Source organism: Peromyscus maniculatus, chromosome 22, assembly GCF_049852395.1.
Source record: "Peromyscus maniculatus bairdii isolate BWxNUB_F1_BW_parent chromosome 22, HU_Pman_BW_mat_3.1, whole genome shotgun sequence".
Lineage (NCBI taxonomy): Eukaryota > Metazoa > Chordata > Mammalia > Rodentia > Cricetidae > Peromyscus > Peromyscus maniculatus.
Genome location: NC_134873.1, coordinates 37,561,625 through 37,579,017, shown reverse-complemented (window position 1 = coordinate 37,579,017; position 17,393 = coordinate 37,561,625). Strand labels below are relative to the sequence as shown.

Below are 17,393 nucleotides of genomic sequence, written 5' to 3'. Positions count from 1 at the left end.
TGATGATTCACACTGCAAAGAGCAAGCAGTCACAATAGAAACACATGATAAAATAGGCTTATAGAGCACACTATTGGACATGTTGATATAGCACAACAGAACATTCCATGAAAGCTTTCAGATTTCCTACCTCCCCACACTATCTAACCGTGTACCTGTACAGTGTCCTTTCTTTTCTATTATCATCATCATCATCTTCCTCCCCACCTCTTCTTCTTAACAGGGTCTCATTGTGTAGCCCAGGTTAGCCATCTTGAATTTGCCATCTTCCTGCTTCAGCAGAATGCTGACATTATAGGTGTGTGCTACCACATCCCTTAAAGAATATGATGGTAAGTTTTTTTTTCCCAAAGACCTTTGAATGAATGAAGTTCTTATTTCAGTGACTTTTCAAAGAGCAAGGGATGTTGCCATTTCAGAAACATCAATTACCTTGTTAATTTCCTCTTTTCTGAGTCCCGGCTGGTGGATGTTTTCTAAGGACCCAGGGATTACTGGACCTTGACACTTTTGGTTATACTGGCATCCACTGAATGCCGACTGAGCTACCCCAGTGCTAGTCTAGGCTACAGATAAAGAAACTGAGGCATGGAAGAGATGACTTTCTGCTAGGCTAGAGGGTCTAACATCTGCATTTCATGTTACAACATGTTCTCCATGAAAAAAGTAGGTCATGATCATGATACCTGCTTTCTTTGTATTACCTGAATTTAAATTTTTACTCTGTGAAATTTACTATAATCTGCACTGAAGGAAGTGAGGCACAAACACACACAGAGCTAAGCTGTGTCTGGAGAACTATGAGGTTTGCACAGCATAGATCTCTGTTCACTGTTTATTTGGGTTATGGTGTGCATATCTAGTTACAGGGGATTAAGATGAATGTTCCCACTTACTCATCCCATCCATCCACACTCCCACAGGAGAGGAAATGGAAAGAAGATTCAGGGCAGGGAACTCCCAAGGATACTTGTCATGGTCCAGCATTCAGGCTACGAACTCTCCTGTGGCCCTATGCTGGATCCTAGGAGTTTATATTAGGGAGGGTTTCCCAAAGGGCATCAACATAAATCAGAGGGGCAGAGAGGAGACAGGCCTTTTTGCTTTACCTCTTTCTCAGGGACTCAGTGAGCCATTCCCTGAGTAGTCCTCTTCAGTTTATTAGTTACTGATTTGTATATTCATTTGCGTGTGCATGGTTAAAGCCAACTACAACCACTCTAATTTTAGAATTCCATTATATCTGACTGAAGTGTAAATGGAAGCCTGTTCAGTTGGGGCCACTGCAAGCAAGCCCATGGTTCCTGTCTGAAGCTAGGTTTCTTGGCTTAGACTGGTTACTGAGATGGCTAAAACCCCACAGAGGCCAGCATCTGCCAGTGTCTGCCAGTGAACATGACTCCCATATAGGAAAGGGTCCTTGGCCAGGAGGCTATGGCTCTTCAAAGAGGCAGCAAAGCTGTTGCTGCCTTTCATGTGGCACTTTGGAGAATTTTAGAAAATGACATTTCAAAAGGAGAAAAGTACCTTTAGAATCAGATTTTACATTAGGGCAACTTCTTCTCAAAGGTCACCTTACTTCTTACAGTTGGATTTGTTGCTGCTTGTGGCCACAATCTCACAGGCAGGGTGGGTAGGGAAGTACTTGGCTCAACAGTCTTCCCTTCTCTGGCCCTCAAGTCTCCCTCCCCCCCAGGACATGTGATATGCATAACAGGGACACAAGGGGTCCAGGAGTGATTCCACAGTGTTGGTAAGATTCATGTAACATTTTGATACATTTTTAGTTTACACATTGTACATAATTAAGCATAAAATCATTGATTTCTTCTTACAACTATCCCATAGTGGCTCTTCTGGATGAATAAACAGAGTGCTATCTATGAAGTTTAAGAGTAAAGGTCAATGGGTTTTTGGACAACTTTCTTGTCCATGGCTAAGAATGTTCATCTAAGGGTCACCTATAAAATTTCAGTATTGGAAATGATAAGAGGAAATTTTCTAAAAAGTTCCAAGTGGTATCTGAGGTCATTGGGACCCACTTCCTAACATCATTATTGATAAGTAGAGAGTATTGTAGGAATAATAACCAGGGACTCAACTCAGTTTCTCATTCAGGTAAAATGCTAATGTACAAACTGACCAAGGCTTTCAGGAATATTAATACACTGCAATAATTATGAGTTACTCTAAGCTGCTATACAACTTAAAGAGGATGACTTGTGCTACTCTGTTTGAGAAAGCTCCCCAGCCAATCCTTCTGACTGCTACAAAGAAGTGATGGACTGAGAGTCATCAATGAAAAGGCCGAGATAAAAGGCTATCATGACAGTGTATTTATTTATTTATTTATTTATTTATTTATTTATTTATTTATTTATTTATTTATTTATGTGTAGAGGACATATTGTCAAGTAAAAAATGGCTGTTTAAATTTTAGTCTCTTGCTGTGGGATGGTCTGTATGTCAAATCTGTTGCTCTGATTGGTCAATAAATAAAACACTGATTGGCCAGTGGCCAGGCAGGAAGCATAGGCGGGACACCAAATCTTTAAAGAAGACACCAAATCTTTAGTTTTGAAGTTTCATTAACAGAAACAGATCATTTTAGGAAATTAGTCAAGTTTAGATTTCCCAGCAGAGATCAAGCAAAAAAGGACTAACCAAAACCAGGCAAAAGCGTCTGTTTTCTGGATGACACAACTTCCTGGCAGGAAGAAAAAGGGAGCGTGCTGGCCAAGACTACTCTGTCTGGAAGATGTGAGTGCAGCTCCTTCCCTCAGGATACTGATGAGAGGACCAGCCACCTCCCGAGATGAAATGAGACAAGGAGAATTGTGGTCTGAAGAAACGGCAGGTCTGCCTGAAATTGTAGATGACTAAAAACATCAAGCCCAACACTAAAAGATATAAGCCAATGTGAATTACACTGTCAGAAAAATGTTCTGGTCCCAGGTCTCAAGACACTAAGCAGACAGAATGTACAAACAGCACAAAAGCTAGTTTCTTGTTTACAGGTGGCCTGCTGCAATTGGAGATACAACAGGCTTTTGCAAAGAGTTCCTCATCAAGAGAGTCAAGAGAATGATGCCACATCCTGATGTGCTGGCCAAGATCCAAGTGCAGTTGGTCACATTTTGACCATGAGGGAAATGTGGGTTGAAGCCATGACAAAAAGATGCCTGAGAAAAGTGTGCCGGATTGTTGCTCCTAAGGCTGTTGCTTTGAGGTGCTAAAGCTATTTGTCCACCAGGCATTGATTTAAATGCTTCTAGATTGTCAGACAAGAGGAAGCCCTCCAGCTGCTTACAGTTAGTTCAGGAAGACAACGGCAAGGCAAGAGTCCTGTGTGCGACAGGAGGGCTAGTTCAGGAAGTCACTGAACATGAGCAGGTGGTCTATGGCACTAGGGCCCTGGACAGGGAGCCTGAAAAAAATGATATGGGTGTCAAACAGAAGGCTGCACTCAGGTCACCCCTGGACTATGGACATGGGGTCAGGGGACAGGATGGTCAGGAGGGGGCAGCATCTTCCCAGCCAAGCACAGAACACAGTAGTAGGAGAGGTCAGGTAAGCAAAGGCTATCATTTGAGGGGCAGTTGTTGGCATCATGCTGTGCTGTCAAGTTTGGCCTTTCATCCTACAGACACCTCAAAGTCCACACTGACTAGAGAGGGTAAGGTTTCGATGCTCTCTGCATACTTTCACTGCCTCCTTCTATAGTCTCCTTGGAACTGAGTTTGGTATACTTGATTACAAAAGAAAATAGCCTCAGTTTGCTGGTGCTGGCACTGGGCTCACAGTTTTGCCAGAATTATGTTTAAAAGGTACAACACAGAGGAGAGGGAGGGGCTACTCTGTGTGTGTGTGTGTGTGTGTGTGTGTGTGTGTGTGTGTGTGTGTGTGTATGCCAACACCACATAAATCTTGAGCTGAACCATCACTGGCCTGGGCAGTGTTCATAACGAAGAACACAAAATCTACTAGGTAGATTTTTATCCAAGGCGTCCAGTTTTTAAAATGTTATACAATAATTTTCTAAAAGTTTGAGTAACTCTGAAACATTTTTCCTTGGGAGTCCATGCTTATCTGAAGACAAGAAATTCCAGATAGAAAGGTTGTGATACAAAAGAACTAGAGACCATCCAAATAAATCAGGCAGGAATGTCACTGGAGACTCCTTCACAAACAAATTACTTTCAAACAGCACACTACTTTCTGTGAACTAACAGCAAAGAGATTTAATGCTTACTTGAGCTCTTGTGAACTGGTGGCCAGCATACTTCGAATGCTTTTGTCCGCCAGGGGGCAGCCAGACAGACTGTAAGACAGGCCAGGAGACACAGTGAGTGAAGCCCTAGGCAGCAAGCAGAGCCCGAACAACACAACACAAAGTTGAAAATAAAAAAGTTCAATGCAGAAGAGCAATGGGCCAAGTGCTGTATACTGAAATTTTATACCATTAACTATGAATATCATCACACATATGTCTAAGAAATCATTTCTGTTAATAATAACTTTTTAAAAATTACAACAAAATACATGTTCTCTTGGTTTAAATTTTTGAGAAGAATTTTGCAAATTCAGTGGTCTAACAGTCACTGTGTAACATGTAAAGTAGCATGTTTTTGAAGAGCAGCATACAGCACTCAGAGGGTTGACACAGAATTCAACATTTGTACTTTGACAGCATTGTTGAGGTAAGCTGAAAACAATAAATTGAAAAGACAGAATCCACCATGAGAAAAATGAAGTCACACCTTCTGTGTGAGGCGTAATTACCAGTCACATGACCACTCCCATCACACCCTGGAGTTGGACATCTGCCACCAAACAAAAACAAAGACAGCCAGAATAGTAAGTATGTTTTAAAAAAACTTAAAAAATTTCATTGTTTCCAGTTTAGCTGCAATGTCTGCAAGGGGATTTAAGCACCCTGGAGAAAGCTGCAAAATGCACAGGGTTAAATGAAATGACGCCTTCACATGTAGAGCATCATTGAGAACAAGCAGGTGCAAGGCAGCCTCTGGCTCTGCTCAACTGGCAGCTGGAGATTCCTGGGCCACGAATGTGCATGCTCAAACGACAAGGCATATATGTCTGCACTTTAAAAGTAAGCCAGAGAAGGGAGAATTAAGAGCCAGCATGTCACCTTATGATATGCTTACGTTATTAAGTCCTTTTTGCTTTCCTTGCACTGGGGGTACTTGGGTTTGGGGCTTGGGATGGTCACCTCCCCTGGATACCTTCTTTCTTCCAGGGCCTCCTGGAATGGGTCCAAGTCTTCTGGCTGTAGACAGAACGCAGCTTCAGAACCACACACAGCAATACAACCCATCAGCAGAAGTTCGCTGGCTGCAGGTCCCTGTCTGTTCTTTTGCCTCTCTTCTATTTAAAACTCAAATGCACCACTGTTGTGATAAGGGGCTCCTCTGAAAACGCAAGGTGAACTGTCCATGGGCTGCTAAAACTTCACAGGGCTCTTGCTCAGGACCAGTGGATATTTTAGCAGCTAGAGAAAACAGTTCACCTGGCCTTTTTTTGTGTCTAGTGTCTAGGAAAGAGCTCTATGTACATGGCTATTATAGGGACACCTTTTATTAACAGGGACCTGTAAATCTAATATTCTGCCTGAAAACATTTTAGAGTGGACGTTTTGCCAGTCACTAGTGTTTTACTACATGTACTTTTCTATGTCAAGGCAATGGAAGACCAACTACATTAATGTTGTAATTTAAATTTACAACAAGTTTACTTCTAAGACAGTCTATGATGAAGAAGCTTTTGTCACTGGAGGGAGGCTTAATTTTAATTAAAATAAATTCAGGGATTCAACTACCATTTCTTTCTTGATGATCATGGTTTAACTGTAGAAAAAAAGAATGCTTAAATTTAGCTTGCCACTCAAATTTGATCCCATTTTTACAATGCCTAAATACTTAATTCAATTTGAAGACTGAAGATAAGAGCCTAAAGTGGTTTAAATCAGAATGGCCCCCACAAGATCATGTTACCAGTTGGTGGAACTCTTTGGAAAGGATTAGTGTGGCCTTTGGAGGAGGTGTTACTGGGGTGGGCTTGGATACTGGAAAAGCCTCCTGCCATCCACACTGTATTCTCTGACACCGGCTTGGGGTCTGAGATGTGTGCTCTTAGCTGTTCTGCTGCCACGCCTTCTCTCTGCCATCACGGACTCTAACTCTCTGAAACTGTAAGGCCAATTAAACACTTTCAATCATAAGTTGCCTTGGTCATGTTGCTTTATCACAGCAACAGAAAAGGAACTAAGACAGAGTCTCAGCTGAGTGACATAGTGCATACCTTTATCTCTAGCATTCAGTAGGAGAAGGCAGGGAGATCACCATGACTTTGAGGTCAGTCAGGACTACATAGCACAAAAAACAAAAACAAAAAGGGCTCAAAGGCAGGCCTCTCCACTTGTTTCTTTTCCACTGTACGGCAGTGTTGGTTTGATAAGTGGGCTTCTTATTCTACTCATTTTTTTTCAAAGTATGAAGATGTCAGAACTTTCAGATTTGAGCACTGGAAAAGTCTCTAGTCGAGAAAAGAGATTCTTGAGGAGATGGCTGAGTGTAGAAGAGTGGCGTGCCCTGTAAGCACAAGGACCCACATTTGAATCCTAGGCACCCATTAAAAAGCCAGGGATGGCTGTGGGTGCAGTTAACGCCAGCACTGGGAAAGGACAAGGAATCCCAAGAGCTCACTGGCAAGCCAGGCTAGTCTGTTCAACGAGAGACCTCGCCTAAAGGAAGTAAGGCAGAGAGTGACACAGGAAGATATCTGACTTCCTGCTCTGAGCTCTGCATGTGGGTGCACCTGTATATGTAATACCCACAAACACACAAAATAGAAAGAAAATATCCTCCTTTGTCCAAGCATTAGTATACTACAGTAGTAAACTAATTTGAAAGTCCAAACTAGTTGGAAAAATGTGCTCTAACATAAGCATCTTAGAAAGACTGCCATAAACAAGGAGTCAGATGACTATACTAAGATATATTATGCAAGAAGTATAACCTGAATGCTTGAGCAAGAAGTATAGTCTGAATGAGCTTATCTGTAGCACACAGTTAATAAGTTTTTCTTCTCTTTTCTTTTTAATTAACTTGGGTCTCATTATATGGCTCATGTTGTCCTAGAACTCTTGACCCTCCTGCCTATACTGCCCTAGGAAAATGCAGTATAATTTTCTTTGAAAATAATATGCTCTTTTCTGTATTTTCCTAGAAGAAACCATTTGTAATGATGCATACTTATTAGAAAATAAAATTTGAAAGAGCCCATAGTCTGTTTCTCTCAATTCAGTGTCAATTATACATTTCCCGAGTCAACCAAAAATGTTTTTCAAGTCCCTGTCAGCTAAAGGTCAAATTTAGGAAGAAAATGCACTTTCTCTTGAAGACTGTGCAAATGACTCTTCTTCATCAAGGCCCCGCTTGGGTTGGTACCAAATATAGGTAGGATCAAGGAGAAGAACTTACGGTAATCTCTTTGGGGTCATCCTCATCTACCCTCCGAGGCTTCATTTTAGTGTAGTCTACTGGCAAGTCCCAGCAATCCCCCTCACTCAGCTGGAAGCATCGGCTGCTCATCACTGCCTGCTGCTGGGGGGACATGGGCTCCAGGGGTGTTAGGACTGGGCAGCAGCTGTCTCGAGGCCTCTGCTTGTTCATGCTCAGGTCCAGGGTACCATTTTCATCCACTTCCATGTCTGGGTTCTGTTGAAAGAAAGATCTATAACCCAGAAGGCCTGACTGACCTTTCCACCTTTCTGTCTTTCCCAACTGAGGATGACCATTGGCTAAGACTGAGTTCACCAATATAACCCTCCAACCCCACTTCCTATTAACACACAAGTGAACCATCACAATCTGTAGGTATGCCTGCTACCACAGGCTTAACAGAGAAATTGCTTGGAAGATTCACCCATCCATTCATCTATCATCTATATACCCGTCCATTTATCATCTATCTACTCACCCTTCTCCCTCCCTCTACCCATCATCCATTCATCCATGTATTCATTTATCCTTTACTCATCCATCCTCCACAGATCCATCCTCTATCCTACCATACATCCATAATATACCAGGTTAATTTCCCCGCTTCATTCCACTGATGACAATAATTACAAAGTGAGTGAGAAGGAAAAGGAAAGGACTTGAATGTTGATGAAAGGATGGAGAAGGAACTAGAATTTTCCTTCTGACATAAAATCCAGTGCCAAGAGATTTCCATTTTAAAAACAGGTGGTATGCACTACAAGTCCCCAGGCCCTATTATGGGGACTCTGTTCTGAGTTGATCTGGGTATCTTCATATCTGCTACTGAGTCAATGAAAAGTGAGAACACACACACACACACACACACACACACACACACATACACACACACACACATACACACACACACACACACACACACACACTGATGTATCAAAATAGGTCAAGCTCTTCAGAGTCTGCTTTGCTGGCAAAGGGGTGAAGGTATTTAGATGGCAGTGGACAAGCACAGTCAAAATAACCCTCCATTTCCCCAGGAGAGTTCACTCTTCCAAGAAAGAATATGCCCTCCAACTGGAATGACTCCATGGCCTCTGATGTCTAGCCACCACTTCTGGTTGGGCAGGTAGAGGACATGGGGACAAGGGTCTTGGCCTTGGAGCTGTGCTCTTCATATATTTTTAGTGTTGTTTTGCCAGAACTGTCAAAGCACCCCAGATTCTAAGCTTTGATACTAATTTAGATGCATCATATTGGAACCATTATCCCAACTGTAACATTATTTTTTAAAAAGGACAAAACTAACAACCCCAGGGGAGGTTCCTGTCTTTATTCTCACAGGGAGGAATGGCTTCTATACTAGCCTTGCATTTCAGTAGCCCAGATGGCCATAAAGAGCGCATGTTCCCTGACACTGTCCCATTACTGTGGAATAAAAATAGAGAAGGAATGGAAGTACTTGCAAACCATAGGGTGATTGACCTTTCTCCATTCACATAATTTACAATGATTTATGACAACTGCTGTTAGTGCCCACAGCCTCCAGACACAGAGGGCAGGTGGTCAGTGCACAGTCTCTTCCTGCCACTCCTTCCTGCCTAGAGCCCTGGGGAGAGAGCTCCCTCTCTTCCCTGCCCATCCTAATGGCTCTCTCTTCTGCTTTGAGTGCCAGCAGTGCTGCAGTGGGCCAAATGATATGTGCCGATCGGATGGAAGGAGAGAACCTCTGCTGGTTATCCTCTGACCTCCACCTATGAACCACGGTATACCTGCTTCTTTCCACACTCACACATACATAAATTAATAGCTTAAAAGGGGGAAATGGGCATAATTGTATTATAATCTCAAAACAAAAAATAAAAAAGTGATTTTCATGATAAATACAATTGCTTTAACAGATAAGAAAAATTAAACAACAGAAACATTTCTTGAATCTTGTAGCACTGAGGGTACCACTGAGATAAGAGTATTGGTTGAGACCATAGACTATCAAGAGTGCAGTCAGATGTCACCATTTTGCTTCCCTATCCCTAACCTACTATGCACGTAGAAAAGGGATAGCCTCATATTTATCTAACAATGCTACCACCAAACCTCGTTTAAATAGCAAGCTGTACCTCTTATTGGCTTTGTGTACCCTGAAGCTGAGACACCATAAAGTTCAGGGGTGATGGCTGTGCTAATGTCCTGGACAGAAGCTAGAACTGGAGGGGACCAAAACATCTGTCCACTGTTCTGAGGCCAGGGCTGTAGGACTGGCAGTGAACAAACTCATAGCCAGCTCCCATGGGACACGGCTGAGTCCCTGTGCATACCCGGGCGGTGCACAGGTCCTGTGGCTTGGTGGACAGGTTCTGTGGCATTTCACGGCAACGTGTAGACAGGTTGAGGATGGCTGTGGCTGCCATGTGTGCGGCCTCCATGTCATGTGTATAGTCAAAGCTGCTCTTGCTACATGTGCTACTGGCGCTGCTGCCACCACCACAGCTGAGGTTGCTGCTGCTGCTGGGGGCATAGCTGCTGGTGGTGCTGCTGCTGGGGCTGGCGTTCTTGCAGTACCGCTTGGCTGCAGAGACAGAGGACAGTGTGGTTAGGCCTTGCACCCAGGATGCTGAACACACAACTGGTCCCAACCCACCCATCTTTATACACACAGAAATGGGGGTTATTCATGAAGAACCAAGATTCTGCCCATTCTGCACTATGCGTGCTTGAATGAACAGAGAATTGGGGTGACCTTGGGAGAGAATCACTCTTGTTTTGACAGGCTGCTCATGACTGCTGCAGCATCTACCCACTTGGGTAAGACAGGACTTAGCTGCTACTATAAGTGACTGATTCCTTTGGTAGATCCATCAAGAGGTTGACCACTCTTTTTACCCACATGTGGCTGTGGATACCAACTGGGGTTTAGTCCCCTGTGTAGTTGACCCAGATTCTCAGGATCCCCAAGAACCACCACTAAAGCTGTGGGGACTACAGGCTTTGTGAAAAAGTTTCTGGCAGGGCATGCATACCAGCTATTGTGAGCCAAACACCTCTATTCTGTAATTCTTACACAGGCTTCTGGAGTTAGAGGGAAAAATGAGCTTAGCATGTTTGAGGACAGAGATCTGTCCCTGGTAAATGTGGGACACTGGACAACACGGGGTCAGCTTGTCATCTGCCTGCAGGGGGTCTTCCCTTGCAGATCCCTTGATCAGCATCCTTTTATGCCAACACCTTCATAAATAGCCAGCAAGTACTTAGGAACAAGGGCCAATTTTCAGGGCTACTTAACATGCCTTTCCTTCATGGCTGATTTACTAGGATGGGTCCTTTTCACTAACACAGAGCACTACTAGTTGAGCTCACAGGATATTCATTTTTCACCAAGAATAGATATTCCACATAGAGACACCCTGTCCAGCCTCCTAAGGGTGAGGAATTACCTAAAGGGAACTGTTAAGAGGGCAGAGAATGGCACTAGGGGCTGGGGATGTACATGGACCAGGTTGGCTAGCTAGGGCAATGCTTAGAGCTACCTTTCACTCACAGGCAATGGCTACCTTAGTCATTCTTATGGTAACTGTACCTGTGCCTGTGAAAAGACTTATGGCTGACCACTGCTCTCTGGGCTTGTGGCCTCAGGGTCATTAGCTGCTCTGTACCTAGAGCCTGTTCTTGGTAATTGTCCTCCAAAGAGGACAAAACACACAAAATGAGCCATAAGCTTTCTAAAAGAGCTAACACAGGCTTTGTAACTCATACTATAAAATTATCTCCAAACACAAATGAACAACCATAGTGAAATGACCCTAGGTGGTAATGTGAGTCTTGATTAAATGTTGGCTGCTTAAGACTCAGGGGAGGTATAGTATTGGGAAAACATTTTAATAAAACTCAAGTTACTTCAGATGAAGCCATGATGACCAGATCCTGGGGTAAGAGTGACCACCCCATTCTAATTTCAGCGCCCACACCAGGAAACAAACTGCATAAGCAACTGTTTCATCCAGATTCCTTCCAAGAGACCCCAGTCAGTTTCCAATACAGCTCATGTAGGGCAAACAGCTATTTGGACACACTGTTAGTTATGCAGGGCTAGTTAATCAATCAGCCTCAGGGCAGCTCAGGAACACTGCACTGGGTAGGTGGAGGGGGCAGTGGCCACCTGTTCATTCTCTTCTCTCTCTTTTGTAAACTCCATCAGTATGACTGTAGAACTGTGTGTGTGTGAACAGTGGATTTTGACCATGCACAGCTTATACCAGGGTCCCTGAGTGACTGAACAAGAGCACTACAGGGGGACTAGGCAGAGGCCTGCACACGGGCACCAAGGGCTATACTGGCCATACCTGCCATGCTTTGAATTGTTGTGGATGTGGACTCAAGTTAATAATTCTGCATCATTAACATTTTTCATAAAAAACAAGAACATGAAAATGCTAGAAAAATTCAATACCACATATGAAGTTGTCTTTGGGATAAAGCTCACCACATAACTCAGGCTAGTCTAGAACTGAAGAGCCTACTGCATCTGCCCAACAAATCAAGTTCTAGTGTTACAGGCATTCACTATCACTTTTCAAGAGAATTTATTTTGTTTTCTTTTTAGATAGGTAAGGCTAGGCACCAATCCAGGAAAAAAGATAATTTGATATCTTCTTGTTTCTTTTTTGAGACAGGGTCTCATTATATAGGGCTGTGTCAGAGTAGAAGGATGGCATTCCCACTCAGTGCTGTGGAGTGGCCCTACTCAGGTTTGTGGGCATAGAGCTAAGGGAGAGCCAGCAGATGTCTCTGGGATTTTAACTATGCCCTGCAGCATCCTGTCCCATGGTAATTGCTTCCCAGGTCAAATATACCAGATTCTCTAGCTTCCCATCTCTCTGTGGATTCTGCTGCATATGCACTTCACAGATACAGACACTGACACTGTTCAAGGCAGCAGCAGACACAGAGAAGCATTCAGGTTGCAGTCTAGGAGGCATGTGTCCTCTACTGTCCCAGCATTTCAGCTGCTTAAAACACTACATCCGTGGGCAACATTTTACTAAAATAAATCTTTAAAATTATTATATTTCTGTTATCCTACTTTGATCACTTTCCATTATCTTGAAGTCATAAGTGTAAATACGGTGGTGCATGTAGTTTTCCAGTGGTTTAAGTCATGGAGATGATGCCTGCATTCTGACAGGTGGGCAGTGCAGAAGTTTAGCTGGGGACTGAATTGTCAAGAACCTCTCTATGCATCTTCCCATTTCCATCACTCATGCAACCAGGGTGACAGTCACATCTATACTGTTCCTTTTTCTTAGTCTAAATAACAACTTGTTTTATGCAAAATGAAATTAACAGCACTTTAAGTAATTCGAGAAAGCAGTGTCTTTCATCCTGCTAACACTGCCTGATATCCACAGAACTGTCAGTCTGAGTCACTAAGGCCACACTCAGCATGGCATTCATTCATGGTGCATAGTGAGGGCATTTACCTGGGATGTTCCTGTCACTGTCCTCCTCCATGTCTAACCAGAAAAATAGTAGCTAATACACCTTTCTTCCTTAGCAAAAAGGTCTATTTCAGATGAAACTATGTAACCTAGGTAACAACAGATGATGGGAAATGAGAATGTGAAGGCTTCTCCCTTAGAGGCCACCAGTGGTTGATAGCCAGGCAGCCACATTAAGTGCCACACTTGCTTACATTCTATCCCTGACTAAAGAAGACAAAATCATCACCCATCTCCAGGGCTAAATATGGGCTGCCTTCAAAGACTAAAACCCAAGTGGGAAAACCAACACAAAACCTGCAGCTAGAACCTCTTCAGCAGCCTGCTCTGATTATGGAAATTCTCATACTCCTTAGATGATATGTTTATTTTGCATTTTCAGTTTCCTTCAGGGAATAGACACATGACCATATAATCATGAGTTTCATGAAAACCAGACATATAGGAATACAGATGCATTGATCACTAAGGTGGGTGCTTTTAGAAGGAGGAATAGTCTCTTAGTCCTTAACTTCTGTGTTGTGTACTACAAATGGGCAGAGATGAAGATGCAGAATCCTCCATGGAAAACAGGATTATCCTGTTGGAGACCAGGCCTACAGAGGGCCTGATTACCACCTCTGCCAGAGCCACTATCTTCCTAGTCCTTCCTCCCCTATGGCAATGCCTGAAGACTCTGAGGGCCAGGTACTTTGCCCACTGGGAGCTAACATCCTGGCATGCTCATTGGTGAATCAATCCAGGGATGGGACACAGGGCTACACTGCAGGCAGGCAGTGTGTTTGCAGAAGACACGGGCTGCCATAATAGGCTGGAAGGCAGCCATAGAATTAAATAAGACACTTGGTGCTGCATAAAGAATTGAGCAGAAAAGGCCCAAGAGGAAGATTTTCAGGTAGCAGAAGAGAAGCAAGTCTCAGGCATGGCTGTGGCTGTGGCAGACACAGAAATCCAAGCTACAAAGGATTAATGTGGAGGACCTAGACTGATGGCCCAGCTGCCTGATGTTCGTGTCTGGGATGTCGTGGAGTCTGGGCTAAGGTGAGAGGACTGGTCTAGAAAGCATACTGGCATTTCTTAGAAACAAAGAAAAGGCTCATAGATAATCAGAAGTTGGAACTTGAAGACTTTGGAAGGGTCAAAGGGAAGAGGCAAGGGTGGGAGCTGTGGTGGCCCTGTGAGCTGTGCCCAAGGTTGAAACACCCAGGCCAGCAACTTGTCTTGCAAATGGCCTGGTGGCAAAAATTTGAGGCCATGAGGTCCAAGCAGGAGTTAAGTCCTGGGATGTGCTACTAACCTAGACAACAGCCTAGACCACAGGTGAGATGGAAAGTAACCATGGGCTCATAACCACAGATAGGAAATTTAAAATTTCATATAACTTCCATGTCATGAGACATCCTTCTTTTGGCTTTCTTGTTAAAATTGAAAGACATAAGAGCCATTCTTAGTTGCCCACAGGGGAGAGAGATGCTAACTTCACACTCACGGACTGTGCTGACCCTTCCCCTCCCATTCCATCTCATCCTGTACACATCCTCTTCCTATGGGAGGTGTCCAGATCCACACTGTGACAGAGAACATGAGGAGGCTGTTTCCTCAGCCCCTACAGCTGAACCTTGTTCTTCCTTCTGGCCTCCCCAGGTCACCTAGTGCCCCCAAACCAATGGGTATCCCTGCATATCAAGCCTATTCCAGTTCTGGGCACAAGTGTATGCCATTTGGTGGCATTCATCCAGTCCTTCAGACAGAATGGCCCCTGCTTCCCTATGCATGAGTGCATGTCACACACCTGTATTTTTTATCTCACCTATGAACCCTTCTGCCCAGAAGGACAAACTAAGTAGACTGAAGGTGGATAGACAGCAGACACTGGTGAGGTGTCTGGGAGAAGCCAGTGGTTGATAGAAGGTTTGCTGGCTGCAGGGAGGTTAGGCAGGTAAAGAGCTGATATCCAGGCCCTATGCATTAGTTACACCACTCACCTCCAGTGCTTAAGAACTTTCATTTCTGTCAAGCTGGAATTTATAGTCTAGAAATCTCTTATTTCTCCAAGAGCAGGAGATACTTCTTTGTCTGAAAGAAGTCTGAGGCAAATGGGGTGCTTCTATAGTCAACTACATTGGAATCTACCTATTGGTGCCTGAGCACAGGGATGGCTTCCCTAGGTGGGGTCTCCCACACAGTCTTATGACTCAGAAATTTTGTCCAGGATGGGCCTTTTTCAGATATAACTGTCTGCCAGCAGAGACAGCAGGAGAGAACTAGAGCTTTGATTTGCTTCCTCAGAGAGTTGGGGTGGAAGGCTGCTGCTGTTCCTTTTTTCCTTGGTTTCCTGAAAATCTAATGCTGAGGTTTAACTGAGCATGCTCAATAGACTGGTCTTTTCTGGTGGACCAATGAAAAGCATGACTCATTCCAAGTTTGCAAGACAGATCTCTGTCTGGACTTGAGATAATCAGGACCAATAAATATGCTCACTCCTGCCTTTATGGTGGGAAAACCACCTCATCTCCACTGTTTATCACAGAGGCCTTGAGGAGGGACTCTCAGTGTCTCAGTCCCCCTCTACTTTCAAGGAAGTGAATAAACTAGAAGGTTCTTTGATGCAGAACCCTGTAGCTCATAAAGTGCAAAGCTGTATTAGCTAAAGCAGATTCACTTATGGACCAGAAAGGGATGCATGGCTCTAAAGACACCATGACCAGCCATGACTCTACCTGTGTGCCAGGCTAAAGTCAGTAAGGTGAAAAGTGACAAAGCACATCGGTGTTTACCATAGCCTTGGAGTAGGAATGTGAAAAACAAATATCTGATGAAAAATTAACTGAATCACTATACGATATCAATGGATTGAAAAGTCTATCAACTGAATTTACATCTGTGTGAACATAATTTCCTTTTGATCCTTCATTTGAAACTGAGTGAATGAATTACGAGATGTGACACCAGCAAGTAATTGTTACCAAAGAGACAAAAACCCAAAATACTTATTTCTATGATGCCTGTTTCCCTACCTTTGTTCTATGTGTATTTATCTGTCTGAATATTTCAGAATTGATACACATAAATGATCAATATGTGATATGTCAAGAAACATTAAATGTCATTCATAAAACAAATTATGTGTTATCTCTGTAAGAAAACACAGCTTATAAAGGTATGCAGCAGCTCACGATGAACTGCTAAAAGGTTTCTGAATCCACAGACTTTTAAATACATTTTATGTGTGTGTGTGACTTTAAGTATCTTTTTCAGAGAAGAGCCCTAGTTCCTCAAAAGCCCCTCTTCCTCCATCTGAAGGAAGGTATCAAGCAAGACTTTGACATCATCAGACGACTTGTAGGTTATTTGTGCCATCAGTTCTAAAAGGCAGGTGATCCTTCAGGGTCAAGTGCCCCACACTGAAGTGGCCTTCCTCCTCAACATCTAGAAAGGGAATGCAGGCCTGGCTTGCCCACATAGCTAGCTAGGTGGAAGTTATCAGCCATGCCTGCATCAAGAGCCCTGTGTATCTTTTAAGAAATACTAATACAAAGAGGATCCCAGGGATTCCACCTTCACTGGTCTAGGGTGCAGCCTGTGCACAGACCTTGAGCAAGGCCCTCTCCTCAGAGGCTTCTAATGTGTACCCTTGAAGAGCATTGTCAATGTGGAGCTTCACAAAAGAGTTCAACCTGTTTCTTCCAGTGAAACTTGTCTTGGGTATTTGCCTTTAAAAAAGCTTATTAGGTAAGGGTACCAGCTCAGTCACACCCCTAAAACACAGAGAGCCTAGGGCCTTGTTCTCTGTATCATGTAAGTAGGCAGAGGCCAATGCCTTGGAGTCATTGCAGAAAACAGAGCCCCTCTGACGACCCACAGGTGTGTCCACCTGCCCCTCCTGGGCCGAGGCGCTTTCAGCACAGGACTCTGCCATGTGTGCTGTGCCTGTGGCACCCACTGGGCAAGCACGAACAGTGGCTGACCTGCAGGACATGGACACACACAACAACAACATCATCAATGGCAATGTGTCTCTCATGTATAAGAGTGTGCACCTCCTACCATCGTCATATCCTTTGGGGGATATGTCCCTGGTTTGCACCTTGGGAGCTATGGCTCTCTTGCCATAAGTATGGTTGTCGTAACTGTTGTATTCAAACGAAGTCTTGGAATATTTCTCAAGCTCCTTGGCCAGGTTGGAGCGTGGTGTTGTTGTGGGGACATTGTTTCTGTAGCCATACTGAGGAATCTCAAGCTGCTTGACAAAGCACATTGGCCTGGAAGTAAACAGATAACAAACAACAAATGGCTTGCTTTCTCGAGGCTGTGCATGCAACACGATTCATATCTATCCTAGTTCATATGATTTCGTTCATGTATCAAGGATTCGAGA

At 43.7% G+C, this 17,393-nt stretch overlaps 1 protein-coding gene across 18 annotated transcripts in view; it reads right to left on the bottom strand.

The window, feature by feature from the left end:
* The window catches only part of Myt1l (myelin transcription factor 1 like), a 409,971-nt gene that overhangs the window by 63,878 nt on the left and 328,700 nt on the right, over positions 1-17,393 (bottom strand). For all 18 annotated transcript variants that reach the window (XM_076559626.1, XM_076559627.1, XM_016008078.3 and 15 more), the window contains 5 exons: positions 17,063-17,277; positions 9,839-10,089; positions 7,503-7,739; positions 5,169-5,290; positions 4,253-4,321 (listed from right to left, as the gene is read on the bottom strand). In XM_076559626.1, coding sequence (XP_076415741.1) covers positions 4,253-4,321; positions 5,169-5,290; positions 7,503-7,739; positions 9,839-10,089; positions 17,063-17,277 — 894 coding nt within the window. The remainder of the gene's footprint in view (positions 1-4,252; positions 4,322-5,168; positions 5,291-7,502; positions 7,740-9,838; positions 10,090-17,062; positions 17,278-17,393) is intronic.